This window comes from Lates calcarifer, linkage group LG15 (genome assembly GCF_001640805.2).
Source record: "Lates calcarifer isolate ASB-BC8 linkage group LG15, TLL_Latcal_v3, whole genome shotgun sequence".
In the NCBI taxonomy this organism is placed as follows: Eukaryota; Metazoa; Chordata; class Actinopteri; family Centropomidae; genus Lates; species Lates calcarifer.
Window position 1 is genome coordinate 6325614 of NC_066847.1, and position 18249 is coordinate 6343862.

An 18249-nucleotide genomic window follows, 5' to 3' on the forward strand; every position below is an offset into this window, starting at 1 on the left:
GAGAAACACTTTTATATCACTATAGGAGTATTTTCTTTAAGGTCTGTTGGGCAAAATCTGCTCTTCACTCTGAGGGCTTTATCACCCTGACTGGCCTCTTTACAGCTCTCCCTGAATGAGCTGATAGTGCAATAGATTCTTTCCAGTGACATGTGGCCGGTGTGAGAGAATGGGCAGCAGGTTCATGGTGGCACAGAGTAAGTGGGGTAGAGGGAGAGAGAGACTGAAAGAGGGCTGGCAGATGGGCGACACAGACTGGGTGAAAGGACAGCTGGCACCTTCGCTTCCAAGCAGCAAAACAGGACCAAGAGAAAAGAGCCATTTCAAGTGGAAATGACTGTAAAGCAACTTATCTTTAGCTTGATGGCAGCAGCAGTCACACACACCTCCTGTTTTGAATGAACAACAATGCAGGTGTCTGTCAGCAAGTGCACTAGGTGAGGCAGAGGGGTTGTCCAATAATGTTGTTTATCTCAGATGCTGACAGAGACAGCTGGTAGATGTTAGAGGCTAACAGTATTAACTTGCATAAGACCAGGCAACACCCAGCAACAGATAATATTATCTCCCACATTTTCCTTTATTCTTAAACTAAGTCTTTATAATAACAAAGTTCCTGTGCATCTTTTGAGGAGTTTAAACCCTCACAGGCATTTCACTTCCAAAACATCAAAGATATTCATGTAATGACCCACCCATTTAACAATAACAAAGGCAGCTAAAGGGGATTTCAGATTAATTACAGCAGACTGACATATCAGGACAATACTGGCCTTTTATTAAGAGGGATGCAAGGATCCAATGTTTTCCCTTACAACAAGATTTCTAATACTAAATACCACATGCTCTCTTTCCCCTCAATTTAAAATCTGTATACCTCACATTGTAAAACTCATTAAAATCATTTTTATGCAAGGAAACACAAGGTGGAGATTCCTAAAAAATTATTGAATAAATATAACTAAAATGGTTTTTGTAATGACAGTGACAAAATAATTGTATTGAATGTGAATCAGTCACATTATGTCCAATGCCTGTACAATAAAGTCTGTACTAGTGCAATCTGGCAAATCAATCTATTTATTAATGAACAATCAAGTCTATTTCTGAGATGGCACATCCTTCCTGAGCATTACTACAAAAACCAGAAATTTGTGGGACTCACATGGCAAAACCTACGCAGTATGGGTCAAGCTCCCGAAATGCTGGATCCTACATTTCTGGTAATACAACTCTGTTGTTAGAACCTAGCTAACTGGTAAACTCAAAACTTTAAAACTCGACAACACCAGTTTGTAACTAGGCTTTTCTGTTATTTGTAGTCTTAAAACTCAAGTTATTTTTTCAGACTTGAGAAAGCTCCCTCCATAGCCACAGAGGACATTGTACTGGAATTTTCACAAGCTAAGTAGCACTCCCCATGACAAGGAAGCTGAGCTTCATGTGTACAATTGGTGGAGCGCTGCTTTTAAATCCTGGCAAGAGTAAAAATCTGAGAATGAATAGTTTTCTTCCATTCAAAACAGCTCAGTGGGTACATTTTGTTACTGGGCCTCAAAAGCTCATGATCAGTCCAATACTACTGCACAGCTTTCTGTCACATGTGCAAGTTTCTCTGGCAGAGGCATGTGGCTGAGTCAGAGGCCCGACACTCCCAAACAAACCTGTCTTACTGGCTGATGAACTGTTAAATTCCGGCTAAGAGAAGCACATACATATCTGGAAATCCAGACACATATTTAACTGTGTTGATACTTGGCATCAATGGTCTGTTTCATATCCTATTGAGATAGTGATACACATGTCAATAGATATCTTATCTATTAGATATCTAGACAACACAGGAGAGTTGAGAGCACAAACGCACAGTCATGATGTTTTCAACTTATGCAGTGGAAACTTAGCCATCAGTAATTCTGAATGCAAATAGCGTAGTTTAATTTTCCTGCTATGCAAAAAGGCAGTGGCTGGCAGCCCTCTGGGTGGTGTGTGAGAGGCCTTGGCTAAAGGAGTCCGGAATCACTGGAAAGGCCGTGTGGAAGAACTCAATTGTCCCAAGTTAAGCATTCATGAATACTAAACCAAACCTTGAATGGAACATTCCTGTCTGAGCTTTCCTTCTCGTAAATGTCCCCCCCAAATTCTGCAATTCATAATAACACAGCTGAATAAAGAGTAAAGAATGCTCACATTTACTTTTAAATCAAAATACAAAAAAGACTGGATTAGTGGTTTGTCCTCATCTACAGATTTTTAGCACTCATTTCTTAAAGTTAAAATACAGATTACAGCATTGTTATCTTAAGCATGATCACAATAATGTCAATAGCTGTACTGCAAATAACAAAAACTGTTCAAATATACATCTGTAAATTTACACACATACATGCATTAAAGCACTTAATGGTCGACAGTTTTGGGCTAATCCTGCTAAATACATAGGTAAATGTTAATCACTTTGCTATGATGTGGATGATTTGATTCGATTCCTCCCTTTTGCAGGACATTCAAACTTCATGCAATCCGCAAACCAGATTAGCAGGCACTGAAATATCTGCAAAGGAAGAAGAAAAACAAACTGAGAAGCGTGCCTACAAGCAAGAAATTCCATTAATCTTTGTGTCAGTCTGTGCAATGAGGTATTACAGCCTTGTGAATTTTTGGCACAGGAATTAGAATTATGTTTACTAACAGAGTATGGCAGGGTTCACCCCAGGCCCACTGGCTGTTCTTGGTCTAATGGTGTTACCGAGGATGGGGTGTTCGCCTGCTGCGCTTCTTTAACCCAAGGCTGGGCTAATGTTGTTGACTCAGTGGAGCCGTGAATGTCAGCAGCCTCTTCCTCATTGCCATCACTTCTAGTATTTCATCATCTGAAAAAACTGTCTAAGGTTTTTTGGTTTTTACGTTTCTTCCTTGACATTATTCATAAATGTCACAAAGGTAGTATCTGCATTACTGACAGTCTGGCTAGCTGGCTAAGGTTACTTGTTGATGTTAGCTTGTGAAAGCTGGAAACGTCAAGTGTTGAACGTGACTCTACGCACAATGAGGGTTTTCAGGTTTTAACAGATGTCACCGGTGAGCTTTTCCAACCATTATAGGTTTCCAACAGAGCCGCCCCCACTGTAAATGTAGTTTCAAAAACATCTCAGAAATACATTTAACAAAATTCCTAGATACTCAGGCCAGGCAGGGGGTCAGCTTAGGCCTGGCAAGCCACCTGGGCTGTAATATGCTGGGGGGGGAACCCTGCCTGGATTGTAGTTTGACTGTAAACAAAACTGCTTTTGATACCTATTTTCGAAGGCTTGGGGAGATTCAGGTTATTCATGATTTTCACAAACTCCTCCAGGCTCTTGGTCAAGCGTGGGTTGAACTTGCGTTCCTCACCGACTGTAGACACTGTCTGACCTGATACACAGAGACAGACACAGACTAATCTGTCATCCACAGTTACCGTGGTCTTAATATGGTGCTGGCAGACATGCAAACAAGTGATGTATTGACATACATACTGACGTACATACTGACAGTTAGTGTATGTATTCATACGATATAATAATACAATTTTTAATGCTGATATTTGACAGATTGTGCGAGTTGCATTTTTCTAATCTGTCACTTTATACAGCTATTAAATTAACAGAGGTGTCTGTAAAGCTTGATCTGTTTGTATTTGCATTTGCACAACGTGTGTATTGTATCAGTATTGGTTACAGTTTTCACACCAGTGACACTATGAGATATGCCATAAATAGCCAAACCTAAGTAGTCGTGTGCTGGGTAGATGAGGCACTGGTCAGGCAGGGTGAAGATCTTCTGATGGATTGACTCGTAGAGTCTCTTAGCGCAGCCTGAATGAGGGAGAGATCATTTTGCAAAGTTTATACAATTCCAAACAAAACTAATGCAACACTGCCCCCTTGTGTTCACCTTGCAACATTACAATAATAAATGCTAACAGGAAGTGTGCGACTGTTGGTAAGTAAAAATGTACCCTGCTGAAAGTCAGTCCTGCCACAGCCTCTGATGAGCAGAGCGTCCCCAGTGAAAGCCATGCTCTGATCCGCCAACACCAGCGTCAGACAGCCATCAGTGTGTCCAGGTGTGTTTCTCACCGATAGATGCTAATCAGGAGAAGACACAAAGGTCAACTTTGTAACTATTTTAGCAAGTAATTTCAACTAAAAAATATTAGTTCTTACTATACTTACTATATGACTTACTATATGTCAGTTTACATTTTGACTGATCTAAACCTAAACAGTCATGCAAGACTGTACGGACTGATCTTATGTAATATGTTATACATGTCCACCTTACATGTTTTCCAAAGGTGATCTTGTCTCCCTCTGACAGGTGTATATCTGCAGAGGCACCACTGTGCTTGGAGATAGCACTCTTCAGGCCAACCAGTCTTTTCTTCATCAGTCCAGTGCTTGTGATGTGGTCCGCATGGCAGTGGGTGTTTACTATCAGATAAAGAGAGCACTGTGCTTCACCATAATTTTATCATACATAATATAAAAGGTAGTGGTTTTGTAATGTTATGCATATCATGTTACTGTTCTACCGTCCAAATGAATGATTCCAAGAAAATTATGTTTAGTTTTGTTTGTTGTAATGGATAACAGTGGAACATGTCACTGTTGTGAACATCACTTTGAATATTTTATATGTAACCTTGAATACATTTTTGCAGTTAGTATTCGTAATACTATCATGACATTTATTTTAGATATACTACCAACCCAGGGAGTCTTAAGACATGAGTAACCAACAATATACAGTGTAAAACTGTCTATGATCGTGGCCTAACTGAGTTCTTAGTCTGGGAAAAAAATTGGTTTCACATTAAGCACACAAAATATAGAAGTTATTCCAAGGATATAATAATCTGGGCTATAATAATAGATCCTAAACAAACTCTGCAGAATTAGCAACAGAATCTGAAATATTTGCCCAGACCTATTTGCTGCAGTATGAGGGCTATATTTATCTTAAGTCACAGATTTTTTTGAAGTTGCCTGAGCTTATAGAATCCAATCATAATTTAAGATACCTGCCACTTTTAGATTGAGCCCCAGTTCATGTATGAGCTTCAGGTCCCTGTCGATGGTCTCCAGTACTGGATCAATGAGGACGGCCTCCTCTGTCTCCGTGTCTGCTAGCAGGTAGGTGTAGGTGCTGCTCTCTGACTCAAATAGCTGAACAGGGAAAAAGAAAAGAAACTGGTGAGGCCACATGAATGACTCAGCAATAAATTACAAAACATGGCAGCAGCTGGTAATGGTGCACATCCTCCCCGTCGAGGTGCGTTAGCATGTGTTTGTGTATGTATGTGAGATAGCAAGAGAGACAAAAAGCAATGGAGAGACTGAACTGATTATGATCTGGAGCTACAAGTTCTCCTAAATGCTTGGAGCAACTTACACACCAAGTGTCTTGAGAAACTGGAGCTATACAAGGCAAAGGGTGGTCACACCAAATGTTTCTGTTTACTGCATTTAGTATGAAGTTAATTGAACAGTAGGTGTAAGGAGTGTTTACAACCAAAATATTGCCATTTAATATCTAAGAGGAAAACTTTACTTAAACAAAAGCTAACTAGTGAGTAAAACAATCTAAACCAGTTGTATCCAGTCAAATACAGTTAAACTTAGGATGATACTTGAGTTGAGTTTGATTTGTCAGCTACCTGTTGCCAAGGTCAAGAATAAACTGTCAGCTGAAAAAACACACCTCCCTTCTGCTGTAACGTTATTTCAGACAAGACACACACCCATATGTCCACTGCACTGTCACCATTATACAGTCATAACATTACAGTACATTACAGTACATGATTATTGCAACAACATTAAGCAGACTGGGCAGAGTGGGGCTGTATATTTGGCTGAGAAACTCTGCCACAACTCATAAAGATGAATACAATAACTTAGTTTGGCTCAATTTAAACTACAACTTTGAACATAACAGCAGTGATCATAAGCTAACGGCTAACTCCACCTAGCTCACTTCCTACTTTAGCTGAATATTTAGGAACACTGCAGCTTTTCCGCTCTGACTAAACAACATGAATTACATAATGACATAAATTAATGTGAACCTACCTGCCTGAAGAGCAGTCCATCGGTCCGCGCCATCCTGGAGCAATACCTTCTGTCGGTGGTAGCTCGTAGAGGGTCAACGCCGATACTTAAGCCGTGATAGAAGCGCCTGGTCTCGGCCGCTCCGCAACTCGAGTCCTCGGTGTTTGTTCTGAAGCGGAGCGTGAGAGCCAGAGCCCGCTGAATAGGTCTCACCCTGCTAATAACCGAGCACATTGTCGTTGGTCTGCTTTTTTGTTGCCTGGCTACACTGCTAGATAGTTATCTCAAATATGTAGAGACAAATGTTTTGCCAACCAACACTCGCACGTAAGCACCGGCGAGGCTGCAGCTGCGAGCGAGCGAGCGAGCAACGATATCTAATGGCGTTTTCCCCGAGCTTGTTGCAGATAATGTCCACTTTCTTACAGGTAAACTGGGAGGTTAATGTCGTCTGGAAGCGAGGCTCTCACCTTAACTGAACCTCGAGACTATAATGGTGTCACAGTGTCACTCGCTTTTACTGCGGCTGTAACTTGTGCCATGGCCAATGTTAGTGTTATTGAGCAACAATCAAGTGTGGGTCACCCCTCCAGAGTGTCGCAGGTCAGCTTCCTACACTGTCATTTCCAGCTCGGTAAGGTTACAGCTGCACAGACAGACGCCCGCTGCTGTCTGTTGTAGTTGTGCGTGAGATATCGTTCATGCGCGGACACGCAACACACACGATAGTAGTGTCGACTGTGGCCTACGTGACTGTTGACATATTCTTTCTCTGGCACACCCAAATCTAAACCGGTTTACAGTGCAGCATAAAAAGATTTGTCACCTCACATAAAAAATATAGAAGTGGACAAATTTAGCATTAGCAAAATTATGGATTAAAACAAAACGAAAAGAAGAAAAAAAAAGTTATTTCTCTTAACTGAGGATTGTGTTACTGCCCAACTGATAATGGGTTTTTGTTGCCAATACCAATATTGATATTTTAGAGTTACACTCTACCGGTCAAGTTTTAGAACACCCCCATTTTTCCAGTTATTTAAATTTCAGCAGTTCAAGTCCAGTTAATAACCTCAAATTCAGATGTGAGCATAAAACTGTCCAAGGTTAATCATGTACATGTCATGGAAACCAGGCCCTTTTCACGGGTTAAGGCACTGGTTATCTTTCATTTCTCCTGCAGCAGTGGAACTAAACAAATAAGTAAATAAAACCTTGAAAGTTAACAATTCCCGACAGGTGTGATTACTTACCAACTCTCTGTCTGTGCAAAGGCACTGTTAGAACAAACTGTGTTGCTACACTTCATGATGCATTGATAGGATGATACTGTGCTGCAGGAATTAGTACTGTATTGCTATCAGAATGGTGAGAGAAGGGCAAGCAACAAAGGAAGACAGACAACTAGTGTGTCAGATGTTCTTCCTACAGCAAGGTAATGACCCAAAAGATTACAATAACAGGACAATAGATGGTGGTTTCAAATGATGGAAGAGCAGCAGTCTCCCATAGAGCTGGTTTGGTATGAACTGGACAGCAGGTGAAAGCAAAGCAAACTGCAGGTGCAATGCACTTGCGGTAACTTCCACAACAGAGTTGGAACAATTTTTCGGAGCAATATTTGGGTGTTTGTATCCAGGTGTTAAATGAGTCAGTCTAGTTAAACAAAAATATTACTTTAAAACCTGCCTGTCATATTAGAACCAATAACAAACAAGCAGATGCAGGTGAGTGCCTTCTTTATTGTCTCTTGTCTCAGTTGTAAGTGTCAGTGATGCCTGTCGTGGCCTCCTTCACTTCCTCTGGTTTGTCCTGCAGCAAAAATAGAAAAGTGAAAATACAAGCATCAACATAAAATATGCCTTTGTACATTTCCATAAAGGAAAGAAGAAAAAAGAAAATCTGTTATGACATTTAGTGCTGTCATTCAACATGCCTTACTGATCCAATGAGTGTATTTTCTGTCTCTGCTGTATATTTTCTCTGTTTGATATCATCATACATTGAATATGTTTGGGTTTTTACCCTGTTAAATAAGTAAAACAAGACATTTGGAGACATCATCTTAGACTGGAAAATTGTGAGGGCATTTTCTGTTGTTACAAAACAACTAACTGATGAATTGAGAAAACAACTGTAAGGATAATTGCTAATGAAAACAATCATTAGTTGTAGCTCTAAAATAATGCTTGACTGATAATGATGCATTCATAAGGGGAAACACAGATAAGGACATTACTTTAAACTGTACCTCTATATATTTTTCAACCCAACCGATCAGTTGGGTTACTCTACTGTAGACGCCTGGTTTATTTGGCCGTCCGCAGCCTTCACCCCAACTCACCACCCCTGCCAGTCTCCACTCCCCATTGGCTGTCTCACAGACCAGAGGTCCACCACTGTCTCCCTTAAAGCAAACAAATAATTTAGTAAACATTTTAAATCACACATCAAATGTGTGCCCATTGGAAGTGAAACTGGTGTAAGTTTTAACTGGTGATCTATTGTAAAATAATCTTCATAAACCTGTGTTTTAATCAGGTTTATGAGGAGATTTTATGTCATTGGGTGTATACCTGGCAGGAGTCCACCCCTCCGTTCATTGTGCCAGCACAAATCATCCGAGGAGTTAGGTAAACGCCATAGACGCTCGGGTCGGAGCAGACAGATTGAGCTATTACTTTGACTTGTGCCTGCCTTAGCTCATCTGACACAAAGCCTGACAAAAAAAAAAAAAAAAAAAAAAAAAACAGCAGATAAATAATTGAGTAAAGAAGGCAATAAGAGTGATGTAAGTGTATTAATCAAATTAAGGTAAATACAATTAAAAATTGCAGTCCACAAGTGTAATAGCACACCCGCAAACTGAGAAGCTGCTTCAAGCTTTGAAGCTGCCAGGGGGCACATTTGGGTGCAAGGATGGAGTTTTGTTTTCAATTTGCGTCATCATCTTAATTTTTAGGTTTCTGCCTTTTCTCTCAGAACTTCTCATTAGCAAGAAGGAAACAACTGTCTTTTAAAAAATATATCTTTTTAAAATTTAACTACTGCTCCTTCTGTTGTCTTCACTGATCTGGGTAAATCCCAGATTAAGTTGTTTAAGGTAGCTGGTGGGGTCAGATTATTTTTAGATCCAGGATAATTTGGGTCATGGAGCCATGAAGATCATGGGATTCAGGAACACTTGAGAACTTACTTTTATTGTAACTTATTTCTGTGAAATAGAGGAACTGAGACCAAAGACAGTCTGATGTCAGCTACAAAAAGCACAATTAGAAAGAGTGTGTGTCAGTATAACACACCTCCTTCATTAATATATCCCCAGCCTGTGATCCAACAGGCCGCTCCAGGAGGGAAGGACTCGTTCGGATGGGGTAAACAGACCGGTCGCACCCCACCTGCAAACAGCACACAGTAATCAGATCAAAACATAACCTTACATTTATAAGCAAAGCAATAAAGACATAAAGTTACCACACAAGTACTAAGTTCCTCTACATACTCAGAAAATATGTGGAACTTATCTTGCTTACAAATAATTAACATTTTATGCTTTAAAAAGTGCTATTCAAAGGGTTAATCATTGATAGTTAGATAATATAAATATATATAGATATAGATATACCTGTGCTATAGGTACACGTTGCGAAACAGAAATGGCATTACAGTGGAATTAATAATAGTAGTGCTCAATACTGACTCATCTGAATACACCCATCTGGCTTGAGTTTGAATGTATGATGGGAATTGTATAAATGTCCTTTTTGAGGAATTTGTTTTTCAAAATAATCCATGTTTCCAATTTCTGTAAAATTAAATATCTACTTTGACAGTAAATACCAAAGTGATGGGAAATACCGCCACCCTCTGGAGGTAATAGGAACATGTTAAATACAGGAGAACACAAAATAATAATTATGTTGCATTTGCTGCAGGTATCTAACTACCCACCATGCCTTGCTGACAGATGAAGCCACCTGTTTGTTACCTTTCATGTCCATGTCAGTGATGGTGCGCAGTAGGCCCACGTCATAGTCGTTGTTGAATGTGTTGAAATGGGGGTGGTAGAGGACCTGCAGCGCTCTGTAACGTTTCCCCAGAGATTCATCTGCGATGTTGACCGTGTCCACCACCACCAGCCAGTCAGCTGCTTCAGACATTTTGTTCCTGCAGAAACAGCAGTGTTACAGACATGCTTGTGGTCTGAGTTCAGCCCACAAGGCACCAGTGTGCACTAATGTTTTATCTTTTGTGACTATATTTGTGCCTATTATGGCTCTTTGTTAGATATGGAGGTATAAAAAGACTCAGCCTGAGTTCTCATCAGGGAGAAAATGACACTAATAATTGCAATTCCTTTATATAATTGCAAGTGAATCATAGTTCACCAAATGTTTTTCCTGGTTAACAGTGATTTATTTTTGCTTCAGTGCCACAAATAATTTAATGAGCTACTGGAAGGTTGAAGTGGTATTCAATATGTCTCTGGACTGATTGCTCAAAATCCAAATGAAATGTTCAGCAGTAGCAGAAAACCCCTGCAGACAGATTTAGATTTGTAATATTGAAGAGATCCTGCTGTTCTAGATTCAAAATGCACTAATTGGGTTATTGAATTGACTATAAGTTCTTTTTTTTTTTTACCCACTCTTGACTTGAACCTGATTAGATCAGAGCATGGAATAAACTTGGACTCTTGATTTCCTGCTGAGAGCTATGGATAAGCAGGTGCAGTATTAACCAGGTGCATGCTAACTTTGAGCTCCCTGAGTGTACTACACTTTGTGTTCGACCAGAACTCCTTACTTTCATCCCCCATGTGCACCTCTTACTCAACAAAGCAGTGAGCTGCAGTGATGACCCAGCGAGGGGAGATGATGGCACCTCCGCAGACGTGTTTCCCTCTCCAGTGCATGCTGACCTGCCAGCCCCACTTGTCACTGGCCGCCAACGTCCCCCCAACAATACGTCGACCGTCGCTAGCCAGAGATGTGCAGTCTGGGTGTGAGATAATTTAAAAAGGCAGTGAGAATGCTAAGTGAATAACAAAGAAACATAGTATATACTATATAAATGGTTTAATATAATGAACAATTATGGTAATTTTACAGTAAACTCCTTTCCATGATAGGGCTATTAAACTTATGGCCATAACTGCCGGACAGTTGATAGATATGTAATTATCATCTTCTGTCTGAGACAGATGAGCAGTGAATTAGAATGACTTATGATTAATATTGCAATCCCCACAGCCCTGCACAGACCCACACATTAATCAGTGTGATTTTTACTTTTTTTTTTTTTTTTTTTTACCTGCAGTGATGTTCCCTGTCTGGTTCACTGGATTCTTAGACAGAACAGGCACAAGGGTCAAGACACTGCAGTTCCCTTTCACACCACAGGCAGGAGGAGATTCACTTACCCCAGAGGGGAAAACCAGGAACTTGACTAATAGGAGGAGACAGGAAGAACAGTGAGATGACACAATGAGTTAACTTAGCTGGACAGTGAATAATTTAACATCACAGAGGTAAAATCATAAAAGCTACAAACTCTCCACACATGTACTCTCTGAAATAACTGTTAATTCTATAAACACAAAGACAAACACCCATAACATCTTCCAAAGAGTGCAGAATTGCAAAATAATAAATTCTCTTTTTGCCCCTTGACTCAGATTTACAGATAAATCACTTAAATGTATTCAAAATTCAGGACAAACGCCTCTTAGGGGACATAGTAACAGCATATTTAATGTGCAAAACGAATTAAGTTAGAGTTATTCCTTATGTCATTTGAATTTTATCCTCCCAGTGTGCATGTGAGGTGTTTTATGAACTGAAAGAATTAAAATTAGATTTTTAGATCAGATTATTGTTGAGATTGGTGAGATGGTGTACTCTAATGTGCAACATTAGCAAGTACTGTGCATACACTATATGTTCTTTTACACTATAAACCTTCAGTCCTTTTGGAATAGGAATGGTAACCATGTGATGAGTCAAGATGAGGTCTACAATTACTGTATTAACCTTCTGAATTCACCGTACTAATGGTGTGATAATGGACCTTTGAGCACATTCTTAATTGGGTCAGCACATTAGAACCCGTGTACAAGTAAAATCTGAGCACTAATGGAAAAAGGCACCACAGCTTACTTAACAGAGCAGAAGTGATGATGGGGATGATGATCATAGGGAGGCCCACAATCAGTAATAAGTCACGAGATGAACAGCCTTGAGACTCTGCATCTATGGAAACATGAATAACCAAATAAATAAATATATCTTTGAAATGTAAAAAAGACTCTCCTCCATTTTAAGCCCAGTTGATAGATCATCAAAGAAAAAAAAACAACAACTTTTTTATAGGTTGAAAGTAAAGTAAGTAAACATAATTTGCAAAGCATGTATGAGCAAAATAAAACAACATCAAACATATAAATACACATGCACAAAAATTATTCATAACATACAACACAGAAAGAGACAGCTTGACAGAAAAAGCACTTTATAAGTTATTTCTTACAACAGACTGAGCTAGTCAGTGTAATGCTTAGAGGTGAGCTGTTCGAGGAGCTTTGGGCTCGCACAGTTTAAAGCTCAATCATCAAAAGGATTTGTTCAGAGGACCTGAGTGAGCTGAGGACACACACATCCATAATGTGAGGGACAGCATGAGCTGCATACCATGCCTTGTAAGTGGAAAAAAAATTGCAATCAAGTTCATGCCTGACTGACAGCCACCTGAGGCGAATGAGTGCTGGAGTAATATGGAACCTGTCAGTAGTTTTTGATAAAAGCCTCATGGCTGCATCCTGCAACAGCAGGGGGTGTGACTGGTGATGTTTAATGTTAAGATGAGTGAATTGTGAGACCCTGTCCTTGTATAACTTTAATAAATTTGAGGCTACCTACTTTGACATATTCTATAAATGTTCACTATAGTAATATATCAAATTAAAAAAGTGACAAAAACTCTTCCTTAAATGAAAATTATAATCTGATAAGCTGGTCTTACCCCCCACTGTATACCCAAAGCTGAGACAAAGTGGATTGGCTAAAACAAATGGGAAGAGTTGCTTAGTTTGATGAAAAAAAAGGAGGGCAAGTGCTTGACTTGCTGCATGGTACTTTAGTTTACTAAATGGTGTGGCACCAATTTCCATCTTAAAAGTAAAATGGTAAGAAAATGTCATGCCATCTATCCACAGTTTTGCCAAAAGCTAATCCGCCTGCATCATTAGTTATCATTATATAGATCAAACTGCCCATATTGCTGCCATGGAATTGATAAAAAGCACAATTAAAATGATAAATGACTCACCAGAGGGGAATAATTAATATTATAGGTCTAAGAATAAACCTCTGGTGAGTGATGAAACATTTTTACCAAGAGGTAATCATTTTTTTCTATTTCTTAATTATGATGCAATCCAACCTGGGGTGGTGTGAGAAATCCCAGTTGCCTTAGCCTTTAAAAAGATATCATGACCAATAGGATAAAAGGCCACTTCAAGGTTGAATAGCAATAAAACAGATTGCACACCAGCACTATCCCATATCATGATGTTATTACTGAGGCTTTAAACAGCTGCCTCAGCACTGTGTGTTTTGGAGAAATTCTGAGAAATGTTATTGTATCTATCTCGCCTGAGAGCTGATAAGAAACCACACTGTCGGGTCTTTGAATAGAAGCGGGAACTTATGGATGGCTCTATTATTTTGTAGAGGCAATGGATCAAGGCTGTTTTCTATGGAGAAGCTGAAAAATACCAATCATGAAGAAATCACAGATACTTCCAGCAGTAAGAGAGCGGGAAGCAATCACTACGGCTGATTTATCTTTAGGAGAAAATGCCCATGTCTGAAATGAAGCTTGACTATGGGACACTGTATCAATAGGATCTTGAGAGAAGATGAAGCAGAAGTGTCTCAAACACCTTTAAAGAACTGGTGAGGCAGAAAATCACTATGTTATACTGTAGGTGGTGAAATATTATGGCTTTGTCTTTGCTGTTTATTAAAATTACTACAAAGGATAAAAGCCTTGAATGTCAGACAAAGTAGTCACCTCACATCTTCTCACAAACATTTAACTTTTTTAAATATAAGCTGTGGGCTATGTATTTTTGTTTTTAGATAGAGGCTGAATAATTCATCCAAGGGGATTAATTATCTGTAGGCACAGATCAGATTTTCAGTGGTGCAAGGCTGATGTGTGTGGATCATTAATGTGGCTGCTCTCTCTCAACTGTGCAGAGACTAAAGAAGAAAAATAAAATAAGGTGGTTTCAGTCTTCTCATCTAACTTTCAGAAAATTTCCCAAAATTTAAGACAACAGCGTGCGTGGTGGAAAGCTCTATCCTCTTTGAATATGACAATGCCCCCATGCACAAAGCCAAGCCATAAAGAAATGGATTTGGAGTTTGGTGTGGAAGAATATGACTGATTTGCCCAGAGACCTGACCTCAATCTTATCCAACAACTGGATTGTCTGACTGTGGGCCAGGCCTTGTCGTACAGTATCAGTGGCTGACCTCACTGATGCTCTTGTGGCTGAATTGGAGCCTTCAAAAGCTCTCCCAGGAGAGAGAGGTGATTTATGTCTATGGCTATTGAACTACATAAATTACACAAATCTTTAGCCATGTAGTGGTTTTATCTTGCATGTTAATTCTATGCTTCAGACCTGGGTTAGTTTAAAACACAATTCATGTCAGGCCTGACGATTTTGGGCCTCATCAAAACTCCTCTTTGAACTAACACCCTCCTTTATTACCATACCTGGCTCTTCATCAGGAAGATCTTTGAGTAAGATGAGACCTACTGATCCCTCCTCCAGTGGTCCCCCATCTGATGGTTTCCTCTGCTGGACTTCCTGGGCATTATCACTACAAGGAAGTGGTGAAGTCAGGATTTTTTGATCTTGGGTCTCTGGGGAACCAGATGGAAAGGATGATGTTTCTGGAAGCTGAGGCTTTGATGTTATTTCAGAAAAGGATGAAAGTTCTGGGTATAAGCTTCCATTAGCTGTGGGTTTATAGTGGGGCATGAGTGTGAGGACCGTAGAAGGGACCAGAGATGATACACTCAATACTTCATGACTGGTTGGACTTTGAAAAGATGTCGATGACCAGTGCTCAGGGGATGGACACACTGACGGAACAACCGGCTGCTCTGCATCAGAAACACTGGTGCTGCCAGTTTGGACCTGGAAATCCACACCTGTAAAGTCACTGTTAGACATCATTAAATGGAGAACGTGTTTAGAGTCAGGGTTGATGTTCCATGGGGTGATAGCTTGGATAGTAACTAGCTGTTGTGACGGGATGAGCTCAGCTGGATTTCAAGCATGATGGCTGAGCTGAGAGGAGAAACAGAGATGGAAGGAAACCTTGAAACCTGCAAAAGAAACAAAGGCAACAACCAAACATAGTTTGTGAATTACTTCTTTTTAAACAGATGTAAGATTTGATCTCAGTAATTAAGCCTGATTAAATCACGAGGTGGAATTAAATAGATTTTCCCAAAAGAAATTAAAAGGATGACTTAAATAACATCCAAATACAAGCTTTCTCTGAAGAGGGTACTAATACATCTAAATCACAGACAGTACCCAAGTAAGAATGGAGTTAACTGAGGCAGTTTTAACCTCTACTAACACCTAAGTAAGAAAGGACATCTACGATTAAACACACATTGTTTGTTCAATATACTACACCCTCCCTGACAGTATCAAATCTTCACATCTCATCACATCAGTAAACTTTTCTTGACTCTAAACATTTTTTCAAGAGCTCTCACCTTAATGTCAACCGTACAGATTTGCATGTGTGGACTTCATCTGTATGCCTGGTGGTTCTTCATCCGAGCCCGTCTCCTCAACTTATTAAACCGGCTCATACCACAGTCAGGAAAACAAATGCATCACTGCTGCCCCGTCAGTGACAAGATTGTGAAGATGCCCGCTTGCTCTCGTGCATCTTTAATCTCGAGATATCTGCCCCGTTACTGCAAATCCATCACCTACAGCTCACACAGGCTTCAGCACAGGTTTGTCACCTCTTCTCTTGCGATTAAGTCACTCTCCTCCTCCTTCTACGCCTCCTCCTCTCCTCAGTTAACACTTAATCCTTTCACACCCTTCATCAATGTCCTCTTTCTCCTTCCAGTCTACTCTTCTTCCCTCTCCAACTTAATCTTTCTCTTCTGGTCAGAACAGGCGAAGCTCCAGCAGTCAGGTCAGTAACGGATACGTGCACTCTTGTCATCAGGCATCTATGAAAAATGCATGGGGATAATTGTGAGCTTGGGTCAGAGTTTAACAACAGAGGGTAATGTACACCTCACCACTGAGTTGCTCCCACTCATAAGTACTGAGGAACATAATGGCAGCACGGACAGACACACATACAGCGTAATGGAGTTTAATTTCATGTAGTTGAAAGATATGCATCCAACAATTGTACTCCTATTATGAATCTGAAGAGGCATAATTGTGTGTATGAGTCTTTGTGTGTGTGTGTGTGTGTCCAGTCTTCTCAAGGGTATTTTGCGTGTCCTATCATGTTACTGTGTAGCGCAAGGTGCTGGCAGTGACAAGTAAGCCCGGTCAGGGTGTTACTCAGCATCTTCTAGGTTAAATTGCCGAAAGGTGCAGGAGACATGACTACATCACCTGTGGACAGGTATACCACGTATAGCATGATCAACCAAGACTGCAAAACAAACAAGACACAAACACAAAAAAGCAGAAAGCATTCCATCATACACATAAATCAAGACAGAAACTTTCCTAAACATTTCCCAAAACAAAAAAACCTTCTGAAATGTCACAAAACAATTAAATAAAGCAAAAATTTTACATAACAGACAGACAAAAGAGACTGAAACACATTTTTTGAAATACAAATAATCTAAAAAAAACACGAGACAGAAAACAGAAAGGATATTCAACCAACCAACAGTAGTTGAGAGTGTTAGAGAGTTTAAAGCCATGCTAACAGCTCTGTAAGACTGTATGTTGCTTCGAGCTAAGTGCTAACGTCAGCATGCTAATATGTTCACAGTGACAATGATGCTAACAGGCTGATGTTTAGCGGGTGTAATGCTTACCATGCTTCCTGTCTTAGGCAAAAGAATGTCTGAACTTCATTTCAGGAAAATCTATGCAATAGCTGTTAAGACATTTTACTCAAAACCATGGTGGTGGTAAAGGCAAAGTCAGGAGATCGCCAAAGTCAGTGAGATTCAACCTCTGAGGACCATGAATGTCTGTGCAAAGTTTGTGCCAATCCGTCCAGTAGTTGTTGAGATATTTCAGTTTAGAAGGGGAGGACCAGCCAATACTGACATCCATACAACCATGTTGTTAGCATAAGAATATTCTGTGATTCTGCTTTGTATATTTGTTCTATGAAATGTCTTTATTATTATTGAGTTGTGTGAAATGTCACTGTCTTCTATTTTCATACAGTCACTGTGTTTTCACTCTTGATAAAACATTTCCTGAGCTGCTGTTGTTTTGATTTTAGTGACTTATAATACAAATACACATGCACTGTCCTCTGCTGAGGCTTTAAAAATGTCTGAGCATTGCGTGCTTGTTTTTTATAACATGAACGAGCTGCATCCTCCCCACCTGCTCGTGACACTGACTGAATGAATAATAAAGTGCACAGGCTTTGTTTGCACCTGTATTGGTGTCAGAGTTCTTGTTTACTCCTATCAGGCTGACTGGCAACTTGCACCAATCTGAATTCCTCAGATGAGCACAGAGCTCTGCCTGCTTCCCCTCCTTGTGCTATCAGACAGGGGAGGGGAGAAGTAGTTCAGCTTCTCCACAGCACACCTCGAGATGCAGCAGCATTTGCAACTTAATAGCATTTGTTTTATTCTCTGCAGAGAGGCACATCAGTGGGGTTTATAGACAGGGCAGCAGAGCTACTGTCAGGAAGCTGCCAGTCACATACAGCGAACCAAACTTTGACATCCTTTCCTGTGACAGTCAAACTTTCTACACTTGGGTGCTTGAATCTTTCATCACTGTCAGTTGCAGTTGAAAAGTTAAGCTAACTCCAGGTTCTCCTCTTAAATCCCTACATCAGATACATTCATAGTCCTGCAATGACTTCTGCTTCTTTTTCTGGAA

The 18249-nt window shown here is 40.0% G+C and overlaps 2 protein-coding genes across 2 annotated transcripts; both read right to left on the reverse strand.

Moving 5' to 3' along the window:
• Positions 1 to 2169: 2169 nt before the first annotated feature.
• ethe1 (ETHE1 persulfide dioxygenase) lies at positions 2170 to 6756 on the reverse strand. Its single transcript, XM_018699842.2, has 7 exons — positions 6117 to 6756; positions 5066 to 5210; positions 4327 to 4475; positions 4001 to 4130; positions 3768 to 3857; positions 3298 to 3414; positions 2170 to 2554 (listed from the first exon to the last, which is right to left on the reverse strand). Exons 1-7 carry the CDS (start codon positions 6327 to 6329, stop codon positions 2508 to 2510), a joined length of 891 nt encoding a protein of 296 aa, XP_018555358.1. The 5' UTR covers positions 6330 to 6756; the 3' UTR covers positions 2170 to 2507.
• A 625-nt stretch (positions 6757 to 7381) lies between these two features.
• LOC108899424 (transmembrane protease serine 11D) lies at positions 7382 to 16371 on the reverse strand. Its single transcript, XM_051076394.1, has 11 exons — positions 15903 to 16371; positions 14883 to 15500; positions 12254 to 12346; positions 11409 to 11543; positions 10927 to 11093; positions 10740 to 10756; positions 10084 to 10262; positions 9398 to 9493; positions 8672 to 8814; positions 8347 to 8502; positions 7382 to 7907 (listed from the first exon to the last, which is right to left on the reverse strand). The coding sequence occupies exons 2-11, from the start codon at positions 15346 to 15348 to the stop codon at positions 7851 to 7853; spliced, it is 1509 nt and encodes a 502-aa protein (XP_050932351.1). The 5' UTR covers positions 15349 to 15500; positions 15903 to 16371; the 3' UTR covers positions 7382 to 7850.
• Between the last annotated feature and the right edge of the window lie 1878 nt (positions 16372 to 18249).